The sequence below is a fragment of the Vanellus vanellus genome, assembly GCF_965231255.1.
Source record: "Vanellus vanellus genome assembly, chromosome: 18".
NCBI classification, from domain to species: domain Eukaryota; kingdom Metazoa; phylum Chordata; class Aves; order Charadriiformes; family Charadriidae; genus Vanellus; species Vanellus vanellus.
Window position 1 is genome coordinate 10,104,802 of NC_138923.1, and position 18,274 is coordinate 10,123,075.

General features: G+C 49.8%; 1 protein-coding gene across 1 annotated transcript in view; it reads right to left on the reverse strand.

Annotated features, from left to right (window-relative positions):
* The window catches only part of GPSM1 (G protein signaling modulator 1), a gene marked incomplete at its 5' end in the record, with an annotated part of 80,412 nt that overhangs the window by 43,021 nt on the left and 19,117 nt on the right, over positions 1-18,274 (reverse strand). Inside the window, 8 exons of the mRNA XM_082492449.1 lie at positions 1,567-1,693; positions 4,650-4,758; positions 6,523-6,678; positions 6,953-7,068; positions 8,257-8,380; positions 9,887-10,029; positions 10,328-10,463; positions 10,987-11,208. Coding sequence (XP_082348575.1) covers positions 1,567-1,693; positions 4,650-4,758; positions 6,523-6,678; positions 6,953-7,068; positions 8,257-8,380; positions 9,887-10,029; positions 10,328-10,463; positions 10,987-11,208 — 1,133 coding nt within the window. The remainder of the gene's footprint in view (positions 1-1,566; positions 1,694-4,649; positions 4,759-6,522; positions 6,679-6,952; positions 7,069-8,256; positions 8,381-9,886; positions 10,030-10,327; positions 10,464-10,986; positions 11,209-18,274) is intronic.

The following is an 18,274-nucleotide window of genomic DNA, read 5'->3' on the forward strand; positions in this document are numbered from 1 at the left end:
TCAAGCTGAGATTCAATGGGGAGCGTGTTATGAGAGCAGAGACTCCCTTTGCTTTACTTTTTAAAAATTATTTCCGGCTAAGAAAAGGCTGAGCGCTCCTGGCCGTGCAATGTGGTCAGAGCCCCTCTCCCAGATAAACCTGGCCCAACTCCTTCCCATTGCAACTCTTCCACCGAATATGCCCGCGCAGCCCGTCAAAGGTGTCTCGGCATGCAGTGCTCTCATGCCCAGGCAGCCCTTGGCACCCTCCTGCACCCCTCCGTTCCCCAGCCCCGGGGACCTGGCACCCTGTCAGCTCGTTTCCTCCACGCTTCACTGTCCGAGGAGCAGCAGCGACATCAAGGTTAATTTCCTGTTCCCTTTTCAGAGCGAAATAATTGGCCAAAAGGAAGCCCCTAACGAGGTGCCAGGAATGAACAGAAGGCCCGAGCTAATAAGTTTCCCAGCAGTTATAAAGATGGACCTGACGTGCAGAAGGAGGCTGGGGCAGCCGTTGTGGTCCACGCGGCCTTTGAGGAGACAGCTCAGGTCCAGTGCAGCACCCGGTGGGGCACGGCAGGGCACGCCGGCTCCCTCGCCTGCAGCTCCGCTTCTCAGGAAGAGATTTAGCACTGACGTAGCCTGCTACACCTTCAACATCAATACAGAGAGCAAACGCACGCAGACAGCCTTTCTCCCGCCCGGAACACCGTGCCTCAACCCCAGCATCATCTTCTCTACGCCAGTTCTACCAACAGGAAAGAGAACGCACCGCCTGAGAAAACACATTTGCGCTAAACAAGGTCATATTTAATCAGCCGACACCTCCCGGGATGCAGTTTCGTCTGTGAGAATTAATAAGTCTGTCCACAGCGACAGAGCAACCAGCTGGAAGTGCCCCGTGCCAGGCACCCACAAATGTCTGCAGTGGGCAGTTCCAGGACAGGCAGACGGTCCCCGCGCTGGGGACACACGTCAGGCTGGCAGGGTGACCGCGCTGTGGCGAGAACCCAGCTGTGCTCTCCTGCTCCCTGGGGAGCAGAGGCAGAACGACCTGGGTCCCAGTGCGGCGTGTAACCAAGTCTTGCCACATCTTGGTTTCCTAGTTGGGCATCACTGCAGGTCTTCCGGGGGTGCCACAGCACCCAGCGTGCTCATGCTCACAACCTGCCTTCAAGCCCGTGCTGCATGCTTGTTCCTTGGGTGCTAATCAGAACAAGAGCAGCCAAAAATTGCTGCCAGTCACCTTTTGAAAGCTTGCTTTATCAGTCAAATCAGTTAAAAGGGCCCTGCAGAGCTTTAAAAGAGACAAAAGCCGATTTGCTGCTTGGCACATGGAATTTCATTCCCAATGCAGATTAATTCCATTAACTCATTCTGGGCCCTTTTTGGGGCGGATCCTTCCCTGCAGCTTGTGGAAAGCACAGAGCAAACATACCATAGTCTTTCTGGTAAAGGTACTCGATAGCTTCATCTTGCTCTGACATTCATATTTCCTCCCGTGTTGCCCACACCTCCCCCTCCCCATGCACCATACCGCATCTTTCATGGGACCTTTCAATGCCAGCAAAAGCCCCCGAAACTCACCTTGTGCTTCATAGCCAGAGCAGTGATGAGCTGAACCCGTGTCCTCATCCCCGGGGCCCAAACCGAGGGCCGACTTGAGCTGGGCCATGTTCACCTGTGCTGTCAGCTCACCGTTCCGGTCCCCGATCTACAGAGTGAGCCAACAGGGCAGCTGGTTAAAAGACAGCATACTTTAAGCAAACGGCCCCTAGCAAAGGGTTTGCCAGTCCCATATCAAAGCAAACACGCAGCCAGCCAGAAGAGAGCCTGGAGACACCCTGAGAGACCATACAGCTCAGCTTCCAACGCCAAAGCAAATGTCCAAACTATTCTTCAGTGGTAATTTGGGAGAGGGTCCATGCATGCTGTGCTACGTACTGGCAGCACCTCAAAACGCATTTCTGCGGAGTTTGGCACAAGGAATTGAGGGGGCACAGCTCGCCCACTGCTGCAGAGCTGCAGAGGTAAACGTGGACATCTGGTCTGTCCTGTAGCCTCATAAGGCTTGGCAGAGAGCCCCAAAACTCTCAACCCCCTTCCTCAATATTTCCATAGTTCCTGAGCACCCGCCAGCCACACTACTATCAGCCACGTGGGCAGTGTCACACTTAGGGCTTGGATGTTCTGAAAGCCCGTCTCTCCTGGCTCAGGTCCACACAGCTTTGAGTTGTTCCTAGTGATCTACCCACACAAGACTCCAAAAAAATCTTTTGGAGTCCAAGTTTTTCCAAATTCCCATCTCTCACTGAGCCTGAGAAAGACTATGTTACATGTTCAGGAAGAGATCTTTCCAGTGGCTCCTGCTACTTAAAATAGGGACTTAAAAGACATGCTGTTGGGCCATCTTCAAAGTTTAACCAGACAAGAAAATTACTGTGCTATCACCAGCGAGCACAGAGAGGTCACTCAGAAACAGCCTCTAATCTCTAGAGGAACAGCAGCCTCTGTTACAGAGGAAGACCTTGGCCGTTCCCTTGCAGCAGCCTGACTCCCCATTAACCACCTTGCAACAGCTCTTCTGTGGTCCTTCGAGATAGACTGCAGGGTGAGCCACCCTAGAACAGAATCATAAATCCCCACATTATTTACGATGAAGCCCCAAGAGCTAGTAAAGGGAGGCAGATCAAACAGCTTATCATCAGGCATAAATCCCCCGCCAATTACAAGAGATTTGCTGTTCGCATCATCTCCAGAGAAATTACTATGTCCTGGTTAGGTCTCGCAGTCCTTGATGCTCTGTTCAATGCTGCTGACTCCCACTCATTCCAGATCCTCTCCAAGGCCCCATTATCATCAGAGGAGTACCCTGGCAGGACCTACCACACACACCATAGCAGAGCCCTGTCTTCTGCCACACGCAGGGATGGGAAAGGCATTCCAGAGCAGTGTCAGAGCTGGGGCAGGTTTTTAGGTATACATCCCTCACTCCAGCTGTTTCAGAAGAAATTTTTCAGTAACCTCAGATCGGCCTGCAGCAGCTTCCAAATGTGCTTATACCCTGTGCAGATTTCATTTGGATTCAAATATAACCATCAGATTTATGTCAGGGTAGAAGGGGGAAAGGGCGATGGGAAGGGAGCCAAATGCATTAGCGTGCAAAGGTTTAACTTCACTAGGCTTTTCCTTGGCAAAACGCTGGTGCTCGCCACAACAGGACAAGGAGCTCACTTGGTTCCCAAGGCTGAAATAAAACCAGCTTTAGAACAGAATCACTAGCTGCTAGCAGCTAATGCAGGCTCTCCTCACAAGCGGACAGTCTCTGTACTGCTCCGTAATTAACGATGGGGAAAAGTTTATTAGCCACCTGCCATGAGGAACCCACTCCTGACGTGCCCTGTAATCACAGCCATCACCCCAGAATGGGAACACCGCTGTGAACCCCCATCCTGTCGGGTTTCCCCTCCACCCCCAGAAGCCACCAGGACCACTACGGCTCCTGTCCTCTCATCACCCCTCATCTGCACTGCACACTGCCGAGCTGCCATCTGGTTCCGAGTAATCAGCCCCACGCTGCAACAGTCCTAGCAGACTAAAGCTGGAAAAGTTAATTTGTCCTAAAATGTACAGGGCCAGAGAACAGTATTTCTTCTGCATGTCTGATAAGTATAATTAAATACATAATAAGGCTGGTATGTCAGCCCTACCCCAAGATTTAGCCAACCTAATAGACAGGCAGGAGAACACACAAAGCATTTGCATCTGGTGATTTCAATTAGTGCTTCAATAGGGCAATTTCTTCATCTGGAGAAGACTAAAGAGGCCACGGCTGATTTCCTCATAATACACTGCAAAGAGCAAACAATGGCATTCTTGCTTTCTGTGCTTCTGAGCCACCTAAAAATGCCATGTTTTTGCACTGGGAAAGCTGCAGCTCGCTGGGCAAGCGCATCTGCAGAAACCAGGAGCTGCACGCACGAAACCCGGAATGGTGCGGCAGCAGTACAGGGCTTGAGGCTGTGCTTGCCCAGCACCTGCAATCCATTGCAGTAGAACAATGCAAGAGTTTACCACCTCACAGCTGGGACCCCCCGCCAGCTTCACTGAGAAGAAATAACTTGTCAGAGGAACACTCTGTTGCAGTACAGAGCATAGCAGGTTCAGAGCACCCAACCACTACGTAGAAGCTGGCCTTGTTTTCTCCAGGTAATTAACTTGCCAGCAAACTGAGTCAGACTACAGCTGGAATCACAAGGTCCATCTCAGTCAGGATCTCACAGCCTTTTGCTCAGGAAAGGGGGGTCTTACTAACAGAGTGGACACCAAGAAGTATCCCAGTTCCTTCACAGCAGCTGGGCACACACCACCTTGGCCAGCAGACGAGACAACTAGTCCCCAGGTTTTTCCTCACCCAGGAATATCAGTTAAGAGCAGTGTACAGCAAATGTAGTAGCTGTAATTAAGGGGAAGGCTGGGAGCCTCCCATAAAAAGAATATTTTCCAGCCAGGCTCTGCAGTTCTTAAAGACACCATTGAAACAGCACATAGATAAGGGCTTCCCAGAGCAGTCAGAGCAAGAGAACTACAGTAATATAACTTATATGACATAAAATAAAGTGTCTCAACAGGGGGACTGGTTCCCTCTGATCTGAACCAGCTTCTCTTACCTCTTGGGAGATTTCAAGATGTTTCCTTGCAAAGTGCAAAGCTTGTTCATGGCTCCCCAGGGAGACATAGGCATTTCCCAGACTCCAGCAGGCTCTTCCTTCTCCCACCCTGAAAAACAGGAAACTCTCAACCACAGAAATGCTGGGCAAAACCCAACCCAGCAGCACAGCCGCCCGCTCAGGGCCTCCTCGAGAGCGCCGACGGCCAGGCCTCCTAGCGATGCTTGCACCTACAGGAGTGTTCTACAAAGGAAAATTAAACACAGCGTACATCTTTAAAACCCTTCTTATGCTGAGGTCAGTAAGATCAGGGGATGAGAAGTGTACCTGCACCCACAGTGGCAAAAAGCTGAGCAGCATAGCAACAGCCCAGAATGGTTTGGCTTCATTTGCGAGCACCGCCCGAGAGCAGCAGCCAGAACTCCTGTCCAGCTTCCACCGCGCACAGCACGGACTCCTCTCCGGAGATGCACAGTGCATCAAGAGGACGTGTACCATCCAGCCCTTTAGTTCCACAACAGCCCAGAGCTAAATTGGCAAGAAGATGGCAAGGAGAGACCGTGGCAGGCATGCAACGTTCTCCTGCTGAACACCAGCATAGCATCACCCGGGACGCATGCACAAACCAAAACCGCGTGCAACAGCCAAGCAAATCTTGACCTGTTTCTACAATGCCTCCAGGCTGCTGCTTCTTGTTTTCAGAAGCCAGAGAAAGCGGGCGAATGTGAAACCTGCCCTGGGCATCCCTCGCCCCCGGCCCCCGAGCGCAGCCCACCCCAGCCAGACACCCGGGTGCCTCCGGAGCAGGTTCCACCACTTGTTTGCAGAAGCAGGCAGGGACCTACCGCTCATCAGAGCCTGCTCAGCTCTGCAAGCGAGCAGATGTGGGGGGCGATGGGATAAAAAAAGCACATGGGGGCGCAGGGGGAGGTTCAGCGTGACTGCAACTCCCTTTTCAGAGGTTTGGGCGGGTTGATCAGCATTTAAACATTTTTCTTGTCACCCTGTTGAATACCTTCTGCTCATAGGGTGTGTTCCCAGAAATGCAGGAGCCCACAGGCCTGCACCCCCACAGCATGATTCACCCTTGGGTGGGATTATACCTTCTCTGAGCAGATACTGCCCAGATAGTGGCACAGAGCTCCCATTTTAGTCTCTCTGCTCCATCTAGTGGAGGACACCCAGCTTCTCGAGTGTCATCAGCAGTACCACTGAACCAGGTGCCTGTAAAGTCACTTAAACTGCAAGAAGGCTCCAGGATCACAGAGGCTGTATCCAGGAGAAAAGAACCAACATCTCAAAAAAAAAAAAAAAAAAAAAAAAAAAAGAGGCCAAGCCTCCTAATGCAGGAACGAGGCCAAGAAGCAAAATATATCAGCTTCCCATGCTCTAGGTGACATCATTTGTTTCTACATGTACGTTTCCAGCATCATCCTCATGTAAGAGGACAAAGCGGCACGTATGTATGCGTGCATGCCCTAACCACACGCTTTCTAAGGAAGACACAATTTTTATGAACTTGAGAGAGTTTTAGAGGGGCCCTTCTGGGGTAAAACAGCAGGAGCCTCATGGCAAAGCACTGAATACAATGCATTTTCTTGAAGTACCTCTTATTAGAAATCTCACTCAGCCCACACAGACATAGCTTTAAGGGCACAATCTCCAGGTCTGAACGACATGATAAAGGTGTCAATCATGTTATGTTTTTGACACGTGACTGGACTAAGCCCTGTGTTCTGAGAGATTTCTAAAGACTTTTAAGAATATGCGTCATTGCTCTTCAGCCCCAGCAGTAGAGAATAAATCAACAGGGAAGGGTCAATGCTCTGAGCCCACCAGAGCAGAAACGCCGTCTCCTGAGGCAGCCCCTTACCTGTCTCCCAGCTCCTGGGCTATCACCAGGTGTTTCAGATGGTACTCAATCGCTCTTTCGTAGTCTTGAAGCAGCGTGTATGTGTTTCCAAGACTGTAGCAAGCCTGAGCTTCCACTGCTTGGTCTTTGAGTTGTCTGGAGAGCTGGAGGGTTTTCCTGCATGGCACAGGTAGAAATGAAGAAACCTGGTCACTGCAGGGCACTTCTGCACGACAACAGGAAAATCACCGCTTTGGCATGCACTGAAGTTGATGCCTGTAACACGCTGCAGGCTGTCGGGTGGCTGCATTACTCGCCACTGCTGAGCACCAGACATGCAACTGTCCTCCAGGTCCCTTGTTGCATCCCCCTGAGCTTATGAATTCACTGCAATAGGTCAAGATTTCCAGGCAACACGTGCCCTGAGTCTGCCTTAGCCCCTGGCACTTACTTGTAGTACTCAGCAGAGATGTCAAACCTCCCAAGGAAGATGTGTGCATTGCCCAGGTTGCTGTACGCTCTCCGCTCGGCTGCCTTGTCCCCAAACTCCTTAGCAATAGCAAGGCGCTGCAGCAGACACAGATTAGTGAGTACAGGCTGGCCATTGCCAGGTTTCTGTTACACAGCAACTTTTCTGGGTTTGCAAAGGTCCCACCCAGCAAGGTGGTGGTGCACATGCCTATCGGGGCTGGACGCAGCAGGAAATCTCTCCCTCTCTTGCAATTCAGGATCAAGAAGGGCTTTTGAAAAAGTGGAAGTAACATCGCATCCTCCCCTGACTCCCACTCCAGCCTGGTCAGTACACATCTCCTTAGGCAAAGTGCAAAAGGAGTTATGCGCATACTTCAACAGCTGAATAGAGAGGTGAACGGAGAGCTGCCGGTCAGGCTGTGAAGGGATGCAGCTGATCAGCCGACTAACGTGCAGGAACAAGGCTGTCGCTGTGCGCGGTGCCATGGCACAGAATGAACACGCACGTGTGTGCACTCCATCTCCCCGTCCGCACTGCAGCCGCTCGCCAGACCCCTGCCCTGCCCCCTCAGCCCTGCCTCTCCTCCCGCCTCCCCCTGCTCCCCACGCTCCCCCCCACCTCTCACTCTCCACTTCGCAGCACCCACTCATGGTCCCAAATTCTGCACAGGGTTTTTCTGCCCCTTTCCAAGCCCATTCTCCCAAAGCACTGCTGGCTGCTGTCCTCCAGCATTTAAAAAAAATCAGAAGAGCTGTGACAGGGCTGACTTCCCAAGGTGCTGAGCACCTTCCGCTGCAAGGAAACCGATTATACTCTGAACGAGAAGCTGAATTGGATCTGAATTGGGGCAGGGACTGCATCACCTCACCCCTCTGTGAAGCTTTACAGAAAGTCATTATGTTCTACAAGCAGCATTTATTCCTGATCAACAGCTCTTTCAGCAGCTTAATTAAATTCATGGCTTGCATTTATTAAAACCTAGACCGCTACAAATTAAGAGCGGAAAAGCTTTGCTGGGCCCAGCTGCAGTTTGCCCCGAGATATCTCCTTTATTTTCCAAGCCAACAGCACCCTTCCATCAAACCGCTCTTAGGTGCTGATGGTGCTTGGAGCACAGCATGAGTTCGTACAACAGGGCCAGAGCCCCCAGGTACACACGGGAGGGAGAACAGCTGAGGGCAAACATCTCGCCACAGCCCAGCAAGTACAGGGAGAAGAAAAGCTGCTCCCCAATGGCTAGTCTCAGCCCTTGGCCCCAAAAAGAAGGCACAGAGGTTTCCTACCTCCTTGTGGAAGGCTATAGCTTCGCTGAAGTTGCCAAGTAAGTACTGGGTGTTGCCGAGGTTGCCATAAGCACGGCCCTGCGCAGCTCTGTCCCCCAGCTCCTTCACCAGGGATAGGTTCCTCCTGAAAGGAGTCAGAGCAGTACATCTGGTGAGACACAGCCAAGAGACTCGCACCGTAAAGACAGCAGAGCTAACCCTGGAGAAGGCATTCCCCCTCCCCAACCGCCTGTCCCGTGCATCCCTTGGCAGGCGAAGGTCTGGTGATCCATGCGAGCTGCAGCTCCAAGAGCTCGTGCAGATCCAATGGTGTAAGTCCCTGCTGCTCTCTCAACCTCAGGCAACCTGCAGCCGTGTACAGGACCTGCTCACACACCGGCGGTCTGACAGGATCCCACATTACCTAAGAAAGGGTCACCTCACTCTACAAGGGAGAACCAGGAGCATCAGAGAACGGAGATTACCTACAGCAGGACAGGGAGAGGGGCAAGATCCACAGTCCCGTGCCAGGGCTCTGCTCATGGAGCTTCCCAGCATTTCTTTACTGTGTTTTCCCCCCTTTACACATACAGCACACACAGGGAAACCTAACACTTAGTATGCTACACTGAACTGTAGCATACTACACGCACCATTCTTTGGAAAAAGGATGGTGAGCTATATATGAGCTATCACATCCTCAGACATGCGAAGACTGATATAAGATCTTGTCACTCTTCGTTTAAAAAGGCTACTTAAAAAAATGCATTATCGAAACAAAACGCTGAAATACAAAGAGAAAAACATTAGCCCAAAAACCTAGTGACAACCTTCCTGTATGAGACATCAGAGTGATCTTTGAAACTATTTAGGAAAGGGAAGGATGTTACAAGCAAGATAAACTACAGATGCAGGAGAAGGACAACCAGAACTTCAAGGGAAAGCCTCTTCCCTTGAGCGAAGGAGAGTCTCTGTTGGTGGCCCGGCAATGGAGACACGCAGGGATCCTTCCCATCAAGGCCAGCAGAGAGCAGCAGGGGCTACAGGAGCTAATAGTTTAGCTTCCAAATACAGCTCTGAGATGGAGCAGACTATTGAACTTAATTGCGTTGATCATACTTCAAACTACACTGAGTTTTACCAAGGCAATGCCAGGATGAATTTTAGCTCTAATTTTATAAAAGCTTGCAGTCCTTCTCCCACCTTCCTTGAGATTAATTTGCCATGATATCTCAGCATCTCAAGGGAATATTCCTAATTCATTACAACATGAAAAAATCTCACTCGGTGGCCTGATTTTCAACAACGCTGAGCCCACAGTCTCATTCTTTGCGACAAATATCTTCCAGAGCTCCCACATCCTCAGTGGCCCAGGAAACAAATCCCCCCTATGAGAAATGCTTCCAAAAGGACTCGGTAAAAATTGTTGTCTTGCACCCCATACAGCTGTCATTAGCCTAATGGTTACCAGAGCTCAGCTAACCCGCAGACCCTGAAAGCTGCCAGCAGAACAGGAATATCACAAATACAGATTATGATCTGAGCCGGATGAGCTCAGCAAAGGTGTATCTATGTGCATTTTAGCAATTGCTGATGCCTGACCATCCCTGTTCCCTGCAGGAGGAAGGGTTGGCCAAGCTTGAATACTTACTCATAATATTCTGAAGCTTTCTGCAGCGTCTCCTTGACTTCTTGAGGCAGGTAGCCTGGGTCCTGGGCCATGTTCCAAGATAAGTGCTTTCCCTTTGCATGGTAAACATTTCCTATGTTATAGAGTGCTCTGGCTTCACCTACCTAAAAGGGATGAAGAACAGGGAACAGCAAGGTATTACACCTCACATCCCAGTATGGACCTTTCCGTTGCTGGGCAGAGTTGGCCAAAGCCAGGATGCCCACATTTTTCTTTCCCATCCTTCACTGTCATGGCAGCTGTTAGTGGCAGCAGCACAAGACTTGCGATGCAGTCAGAAGGGAGAACTTTACGCTCCACCTCCTTCCAAAACCCACCTTTACCCTATCACGCTTACTGATTTGCAAACAGATTATTTTAAAGCTAGGAAATGTTTCCTGTTGGATGCCATGAACCAATTACCTTGTCTCCCTGCTCCTGAGAAATGTCCAAGTGTCTCTGGCAACAAACGACAGCTTCATCAAACTGCCCAAGTATTTTCAACGTATTCCCGAGGTTGCCACTTGCCTTGGCTTCTCCAATGCGGTCCCCAATGGTTCTACAAGATGACCGGAGGAAGGAAGAGAGGTGTTAAAGAGCTCACAGACTATTATTCACCAACTGTTGGAGGCAGAATTCAAGCTGCAGTGAGCACTGGGGGTATGTACACCACATCCAGCAGTTCCCAGCACACACACCTGACTGGAGTGCTTCAGACAAGCTCTCTCAATTTTAGAGACAGGTTCTTGTGTTTTGCTGTCTCAGGCAAGCTGCTCTAATGACTTCAGGTGTACTTACAATGAGTACCTGGGGACAGGAGAACCGGACACTGCCCTGCTCTTGTTCCAAGCACCCTCCTCACACCCTTTCTTCACCTCCCCACTCTGAAGGTGCTTGGCCCATTCTTGTTGCCTCCCAAGTTCTCCACAAGACAGTCAGCCCATGCCTCAGGGCTAGTTTTGGATGCTTATTTCTGGGGCAGATTCCTTCAGGCTGCCAGGTTCAGACCCCATAGGACTTGCCTTCACTCGAGCCCTGACAGGTTGTGTCTGATTAGGAAGAAGCACCACTGACAAGCTTACCTGGCCAGGGTAAGGTCATGTTTATGGTACTCCAGGGCCTTGGAGTACTCCTTTAGGTAGAAATAGGCATTGCCCAGCTGACTGTAGATGGCACTGAGAGTCTTCAAGTCTTCTGTCCCCACCTGCACCGCTGCTTCAAAGAAGGCTGCCCCAGCTTTGAAGTCCCCAGCCTTGCACAAGCGCTCTCCTTCCAGGGCCAGTTCCAGGCAGGATGCCTCCATTCTGCCAAAAGCAAGACCATCATTTCTAGAGGAGTTAGACTGCACTGCACCCACGCTGCTATGCAATGGTTAAAAAGTTTACTTCACTGTACACCTTTAATTACTCGCAGTACTAGAAGAAAACTCCAAAAAAGAACCAAAATTGGAGGGAGCCCCCCTCCAGGCAGCAGCTGCCTCTCTGCATTCAGCCCCAAGCACCAGCCCCAGGTCAAACACTGGGCAATAACAACTCTGGGACACGCAGCTGGCACACCTCAGCGCTGTGGACACCAGCTTTCAGTGGACATGGGGGGCACTCAGCCCCTCTGAGAAACCAGCCCCCTAGGCATGAGACACAGGAGCAAGTGGCCAAAGGGAGCCCCTGGGTTCCCAGTAGGAATTTGGAGAACCACCTCAGGGCTGCCAGCTCTCAAACCCCACATTCGCATCGCAAGAGTAACACGGCATCTGTTTGTCTTCCAGGTGGTGCACAGCGCAGAAGCCACGTACCCAGGCTATTCACGCCTGCACCGCTTCCCCTGGGGTAACAGAGAGGGTAGCCAAATTCTAACACATTTTTATTGGACACCAGAGAAAACCCTGGACTGTGCAGAATTTCTTGGCTGAGCAGCTTCCAGCGCTCGATGTCTGCTTTTCATTAACTCTCCTGCTGTCACTTTTTCCACTCAGGGCGCTCTGCACGTTAGCCTCCAGGCTAGCTTTCGTGCATTTCTTGACACCTTTGGCACACGCCGTGTTGTCAGTGCGAGCACTTTGTGAGCCAGCAGAGAGGAGCAAGACCAGCGGTACTGCTTCAAGAGAAAGGAACGGTGCTCCTTTGAGTGCTCCACCAAGCCCTCTCTAAGTTACAGCTGTCCCTGTTAGGCCATGTGTAGCCAAAGCTCTCAGAAGGGACAGAGCAGCCGTTTGAAAGCTTACATGCGGAACTGTCTTGGCTGCTGCCAAGTCAGCCCCTTCACGAGGCAAATGGACACAGCATGTTCCTGCTCCTCTATTCAGATGCTTTCCTTTGCTCTTTTGGGCTTTTTCCTTTCTGCTCAATGTATTTTTAAAAGGCAAATCTATCTAGATCAAAGGTGGACGTCTGCTCAGAAAAAACATAGCTCACTTGTCCAGAGTTAGAGAAGTAAGGGTCAGACAAGAGATACTACATGGCCAAATGGGGTTTCTATTCTGTTCTCAGGCAAAGAGCACTTGCCAGAAGTTTAACTGTGGTACCCAGACCAAGAGAACAACTCGTTCATCCTCACTGCAACAGCAGCACCCCAGCTGACATCTCCCGTAGCGCTTTCCTGCTGAGCCCTAGAAGATGTTTCCCCCGAAGCCACCCTTGCGATGGCCCCTGCAACCGGGGTCTCAGCAGACCAAGGCTGAGGTGTGCCAGCCAAGCCGGGGCGCTCCGCGCTGCTCCAGCTTCTCTCCCCGAGGACACTACCTGCCACCACGCACCCACACGTGCCCCGCATGCACTGATTTCAGGGCAGAGATCCTCCTGCTCCAAATCTGTGCTCCAGTATCTTCTGCCCAAGTCTGCATGCAGCACTCACCTCCCCCTGCCACGAAGGGGCACGGGGAGCTGCGTGTATGAAATACCAACCCTGATACGTTTTTCCTACAAACAGGCAGAATGGCGCTTTCTCAGCTGCCAGGAAACAAAGCCAGTTCCCTCTATGAGCAGCACATAAACTATCTAAAAATCCAACCCTATTTGCCTGGCAGTCTCCCTGCTGAGTTGGCTCCGTATGGCTCCAAACACCCAACGCTTGGCAGCCCAACGGCACATCCTCCAAAGCCGGACAACCCACAAGGGCTGTCCAAATGAAAAACAAAACAAAAGAAGGGCAAAATAGCTGGTTTCAGACTCTCCCTCCAAACACACTTGTGACTTCTCCTGTCTCACTGTTCATTTGTCCCCAAAACCACCAAGTAACAAGAGGGAGAACAGGATTGTGAAGCAGTTCATTTGAGCTCCCACCTCAAACTCCCACACAAATATTTGATTTCAAGCTCACTGCAAAGCCCGCATTGGAGTGGCTATTTCACTGGCGCAAGAAGGCTGCTTGTGGTGCCAGTGCAGCATCAGTCACTGCCTCAACGTCTGTTTCATAGGGAAATAAAAACATTAAGACTGTGAATACTAAAAACCTTTAGCTTCTCTCTACTGATCTTCTTGCTGGACCACACGAAAATTAGCAAGAACGAGCTTCTGCTACAGCATGTTGAATTAGAGACACACATTTAGGGATCATACCAAACTTCCATCAGTCCCAAGGCTGGTTTGTGGATCACTAGAGTGGTTATCTAGTGTCATCATCAGGTATTGACACGTCTCCGCCAGTACATCCCAAACAGCTGAAAGAAAGTTTGAGACTGAAGAAAGACAAGGAACACCTTATACTCAAATAGCAAGATTAAATTCGGGCAGCCTAGCAGTGATGAATCTTGAAAGGACTTGAAATGCAGGAATGAGCCACTATCGCAGGACTTAATGTTGGATTCCAGTTAGAAGACGGGAGAGACAGAAGCAAATGTCAGAATAATTTCAGTTCAAATTTCAATACAAAACTCCCCCCAATATCCAGGTTTGCTTTAAGAAACTGAGTTCACCAACTGTAAACAGTCTAAAAACTGAGCTGGAAACCAATTTCCCTAATTCATGGCGTTGTAGTCTAGCTCAGATCAAACTTGTGTGATTTGAATAGCTTGAAGTGAGGTTGCCCATGCCCTCAACACAGAAAATCCTACAGCAACAAAACCCTACTACACACTCCAAGGGTGGCATCTTGCTCAGGCCACATTTGCCAGCGGAACATAACCTGAAGTGAAATTTGTGCCTCGGGGGCTGCGTTCTGATACACTCGCACACACTTGCACACGCTCACAGGCTCTGGGTGCTTTCCCGGTGTTCCCATAGTAACTGTTCAGGCACGATGCAGTGACATGACCTTCCCGTGTGCAGAGCCTTTAATTAAAATCTGTTTGTCCTTGAACAGGCTGCTTTGCAGAGTATCTGACTTATCTAATTAACATCACTGCTCTGTTTGGGACCTAAGCAAACAAGGGGAAGGGAGAGGAGGCTTTTTCTCTCCATCGCACTCCGCCAAGCCCATACTGCCTTTACATAAAGGGACAAGAGTCAAGGAGAGCAATTATGAATAGAAACACAACCCGCTTCTAAAACCCACCTGCCCTTCCCACCCACATCCTCCGGGCCCCACTGCCAGAGCTAGTTCTGGGAAGCAACTCTGCATGCAGTTCAGTCACCGCAGGCGTAAAAGCACTCAGAAACACAATGCCAAGGGCAGAGGAACCAACTAAAGGTCAACAAACTCAAGCATGCTAAAACACTACATGTACAACAGCTTCCAAAGGCCATAGCTCAACTGTCCATAAGAAAAGACCAGAAGGGCGATTTAGACAGAAGATAGAAATCTGCTGTTCAAGAGACCCAACGTGAACCACCCTGAGAGAATGGCAAAAGAAGGGCAAAACGGTGAATAAAGACAGACTCAAGTTACATCCCCGGTTCCTCCCACAGCACACGCCTGAGCCCTCCCCTACCTCTTCTTCTGCAGGTTACGCATTTTCTGCACATAAACCCAGAGCTCCAAGCTCACAGGCAGAAGGAAGCAGCGGGTCTGAGGTCTGCTTGGAACAATTTTGCACACAGGTCTCTCTGTTAAGTTCACAGGTAGGATCCAGGGTTCTGAAGATGCTGATGGCATCTTTATGTCCGTACAACGTGCACTGCTCTCCAGTTTTCACTCCATCTGCTTGGGCAATGCTACCAGTAAGTTGCTGGAATCTTGAACTTTGTTTATCTGGGACACTTCTTTTTCTCTCCGTATGCTGCCCTTGAAAGGGAAGGTGTAGAGAGCATTGCTTTTGTTTCCAGAGACCTAGACAAAGTAATGTCCTCTTTCCTCTAAGAAATATAATATCCTTCATCCACTGTTGGTTTCAGGTATGAGATAGGCGAGTTCACAGCTGAAATCCAGAAACAAGAGAGCATCTTGTTTCATTCACATACTTTCATTGCTGCTCAAAGAAGAAAAAGGGCCCTAGAGTCCATGAGATTGCCAGAGTCGAAGGCAAGCAGCTCCTGCCTTTCCGAATTGGTCTCTTCCCAAAGCCCTTTGGCTCTGTAGTCACATCAGCTATTCCTGTTGGTGCCTCTTTGCTCCAACAGCAGAAGGACTTCTGCTGCTATGAACCTCTCCTTGTCAGTTGAGGAGCTCAGGGTTCCTCCAAAAGATGGTCATCTTTGGGCAGAAACACACATTAGTTTGAGGGGCTCCAAAGGGGCCTCATCTGTCTGCCACCCAGGAAAGCTTTGCAAGTTCCAGAAACGATCTGAGCAGTTCCCAGACTGGGGAAAAGCAGGAGAAGGCAGAGCACATCCCTGTCCATTTAAATGGGCTCTGAAACATCCCCATCTGGGAAGACACAGCCCTCTACCCCCCAGGTATTAAGTTTCTCCTCTGCTGACACACAGGCAACACGCCTGGGCCTGTACCACCTCAGCAAGCACCTACTATTCATGTCTTAATACCAGAAAAGAAGATTCAGTCCCTCCTGAGCCAGCAAATTCCTGCTGACAAGCTGAAGGTGCCGGGCTTGGCCATATGGTGTGGTTCAGAAGAGAGACGCTGCAGAATATGAGCTGCTTTTCTTACTTCCACAGCTAAGTTGCTAGAGCTCGTTAATGCAACTCCCCCTCAATTCCCCCACCACTCAACCTTGTAGCTAACAGCATGGTATGTCCCTGCCTGTGGGGGACACAGGGAGGGGGGGTTGCTCACTTGGAGTGACCCCTGTTCATAAGCCTTGCCCTAAATCAGTGCAAACCACTCATACAGATTTGAATGTTCCTCCAGGTTGGCAGGATTTCCAAGCATTGCCCAAAGTCACATCCCAGACTCCAGGCCCACCACAAGCAGCCAGGAAGATCTGACAACCTTCCCAGACAATCAAGTCCCAGATCAAACCAAGACTACAGTACGTAGAGCAAAGCGTTTTCTTCTGAATGCATGGAGATGACAGACCATGACAAGTCTGGCCAGGTAAGAATAAAGTTTTTGAACACACCGGAATAAAGGGCTTTTTTGTGTCTACAGCAAAGAGTCCCACTATCAGTTCCCAACTGGAGCACTCAGCAAGTCCCACAGCCCCTCCGCACCTTGGGTTATGTACGCATCTGTAAAACAGCAATGAAGGCGGCTCTCAGAGCACTTCAAGATCCTTTTGCAAAAGGTACTTCAAAAAGGGCAATATACGTGTTTAAGAAAAAACAACAAAAAGAAAAAAAATTAAAAGCAGTAAGAGGCCAAATATAACCCAATGTTTGGCCACAAATGAGTTAGGCAATCTGCACAGCGTTCTGCCAGGGGAATGAGTGAGTGGCACAACGCTGGCAGATCACTCGGCCCCCATCAATGTGACAGCCGTGAATTTCAAACCCAGGAATGATGTTGCTTCTGACACTCCTATGAGGCAGAAAAGGGTGACCTTCCACCGTGCAATGACAGGGATGAGGAAGTCTCTTCCCAATCTAACACAGGGCAGGGTCATCCTCCCTCCTCCTCAACTTCTTTGAAAGACAACTGATCTGAAGGCAGGAAGAGCTGAGAAGAATAGGAAGAGCAGATCTTGTTGTTAAAGGCAACATTTCCCAGGGTCATCCATCACTGTCAGACAGTGGCTAATGATGATCTGTATCACAGATTGCCTTTTGGCTGCCTTGCCTTAAGAGCAAAAATGCTCCTTTACAAAAGGTGCACAGGCAAAACGCAAGGGCGCTCACACATCAAATGTTTTCAAGCAACACAGCAATACGGAGAAGGCAGTGAGGGTCCCCAGAGCACTGAGGGTGCCAAGAACACTGCCAAGTACGAAACAAAGCAAACACCACAAGGTGTTACCAGTGCCATTAACAATGATCACCACGACTGCTGTCAAAACAGCACTATAATTAGGACTTGGGTGATGATACAGGTCCCCAGCGTGGGAACACTACTCGTGTGTTCAGAAGCTTGGAGCTACAGTCAGACCTCCCAACACCCCGCTTTCCCCCAAATCTTTGCGCCTCCCTTGCCAAATATTCCAAGAAAATAACATTACATGGACAACATCACACTTTTCCAGCCAAGCAGGGGGAGGACAACAACAGTGCAGAGCACCTTTAGCCAAGAGCTCTTCTGCAGGATCATGGGCCACGACCTGAAGCTCAGGGCTGCTGCAGCTCCTGGAGATACGGCCACAGAAGCCAGAGTGGGACACAGCCACATCCCACCTCTCAGGTCTGTACCTCAGCCCCACATCCGCTCCAGGCAAGCGGAAAGAGTGGAGACCATACAGTGTCCAGCAATTAAACTTGTCTTGCTCCAACCCTCCCCGTCACATTCGGGGCTGCCTTGTTTGGACTGTCTTGCTCACAGCACTTACCCTGCTGACAACAAACCCATCAAGCTACGCAGAAGATAATCATGCCATAAAACAGAGCTAGGAGACAGTTGTCTGCTGCCTTAAATATTGTTAATCTCGCAGGGCAAGAGAACATCTTCCTGCCTGCAAGGTGAAACGGCCTTTTAAAAAAAAAAAAAAAATTATAGGTATTTGATTCATATTAGTGGGGGTGATTGCAAAACACATTCCCAATCAGAGCTGCTGTAGTTCTGAAGTCAAGAATAAAACCCAAGCAGAAAAACTCACCAAAAACATCAACAGTAGTAAAAAAAAAAACCCACACCCTTAGTATATCTATTGATATGAATTAATGAAGCAACAGATTTTAGCATCTTACTTGCAATTTGATTGAATTTTATACAAAAATAAATGTAATTTCAGAGCACTGATGATGACAAGGGCAATTAAACATTTTTTCCCCCATCAAAAAGAGATCGAGTGTATCAGGTGCTCAGTGTAAATGTATATTCACTGGCTTAACTAACTAAATATGCATTTAAATAATTAACCGGCAGTACCTCCTTAAAGAAAGTAATCAAGCTGGGAATTATTCCCCTTTAGTAATTTCCTTTTGCAGCCTTCGCACAGCTCCTGTACCTGAA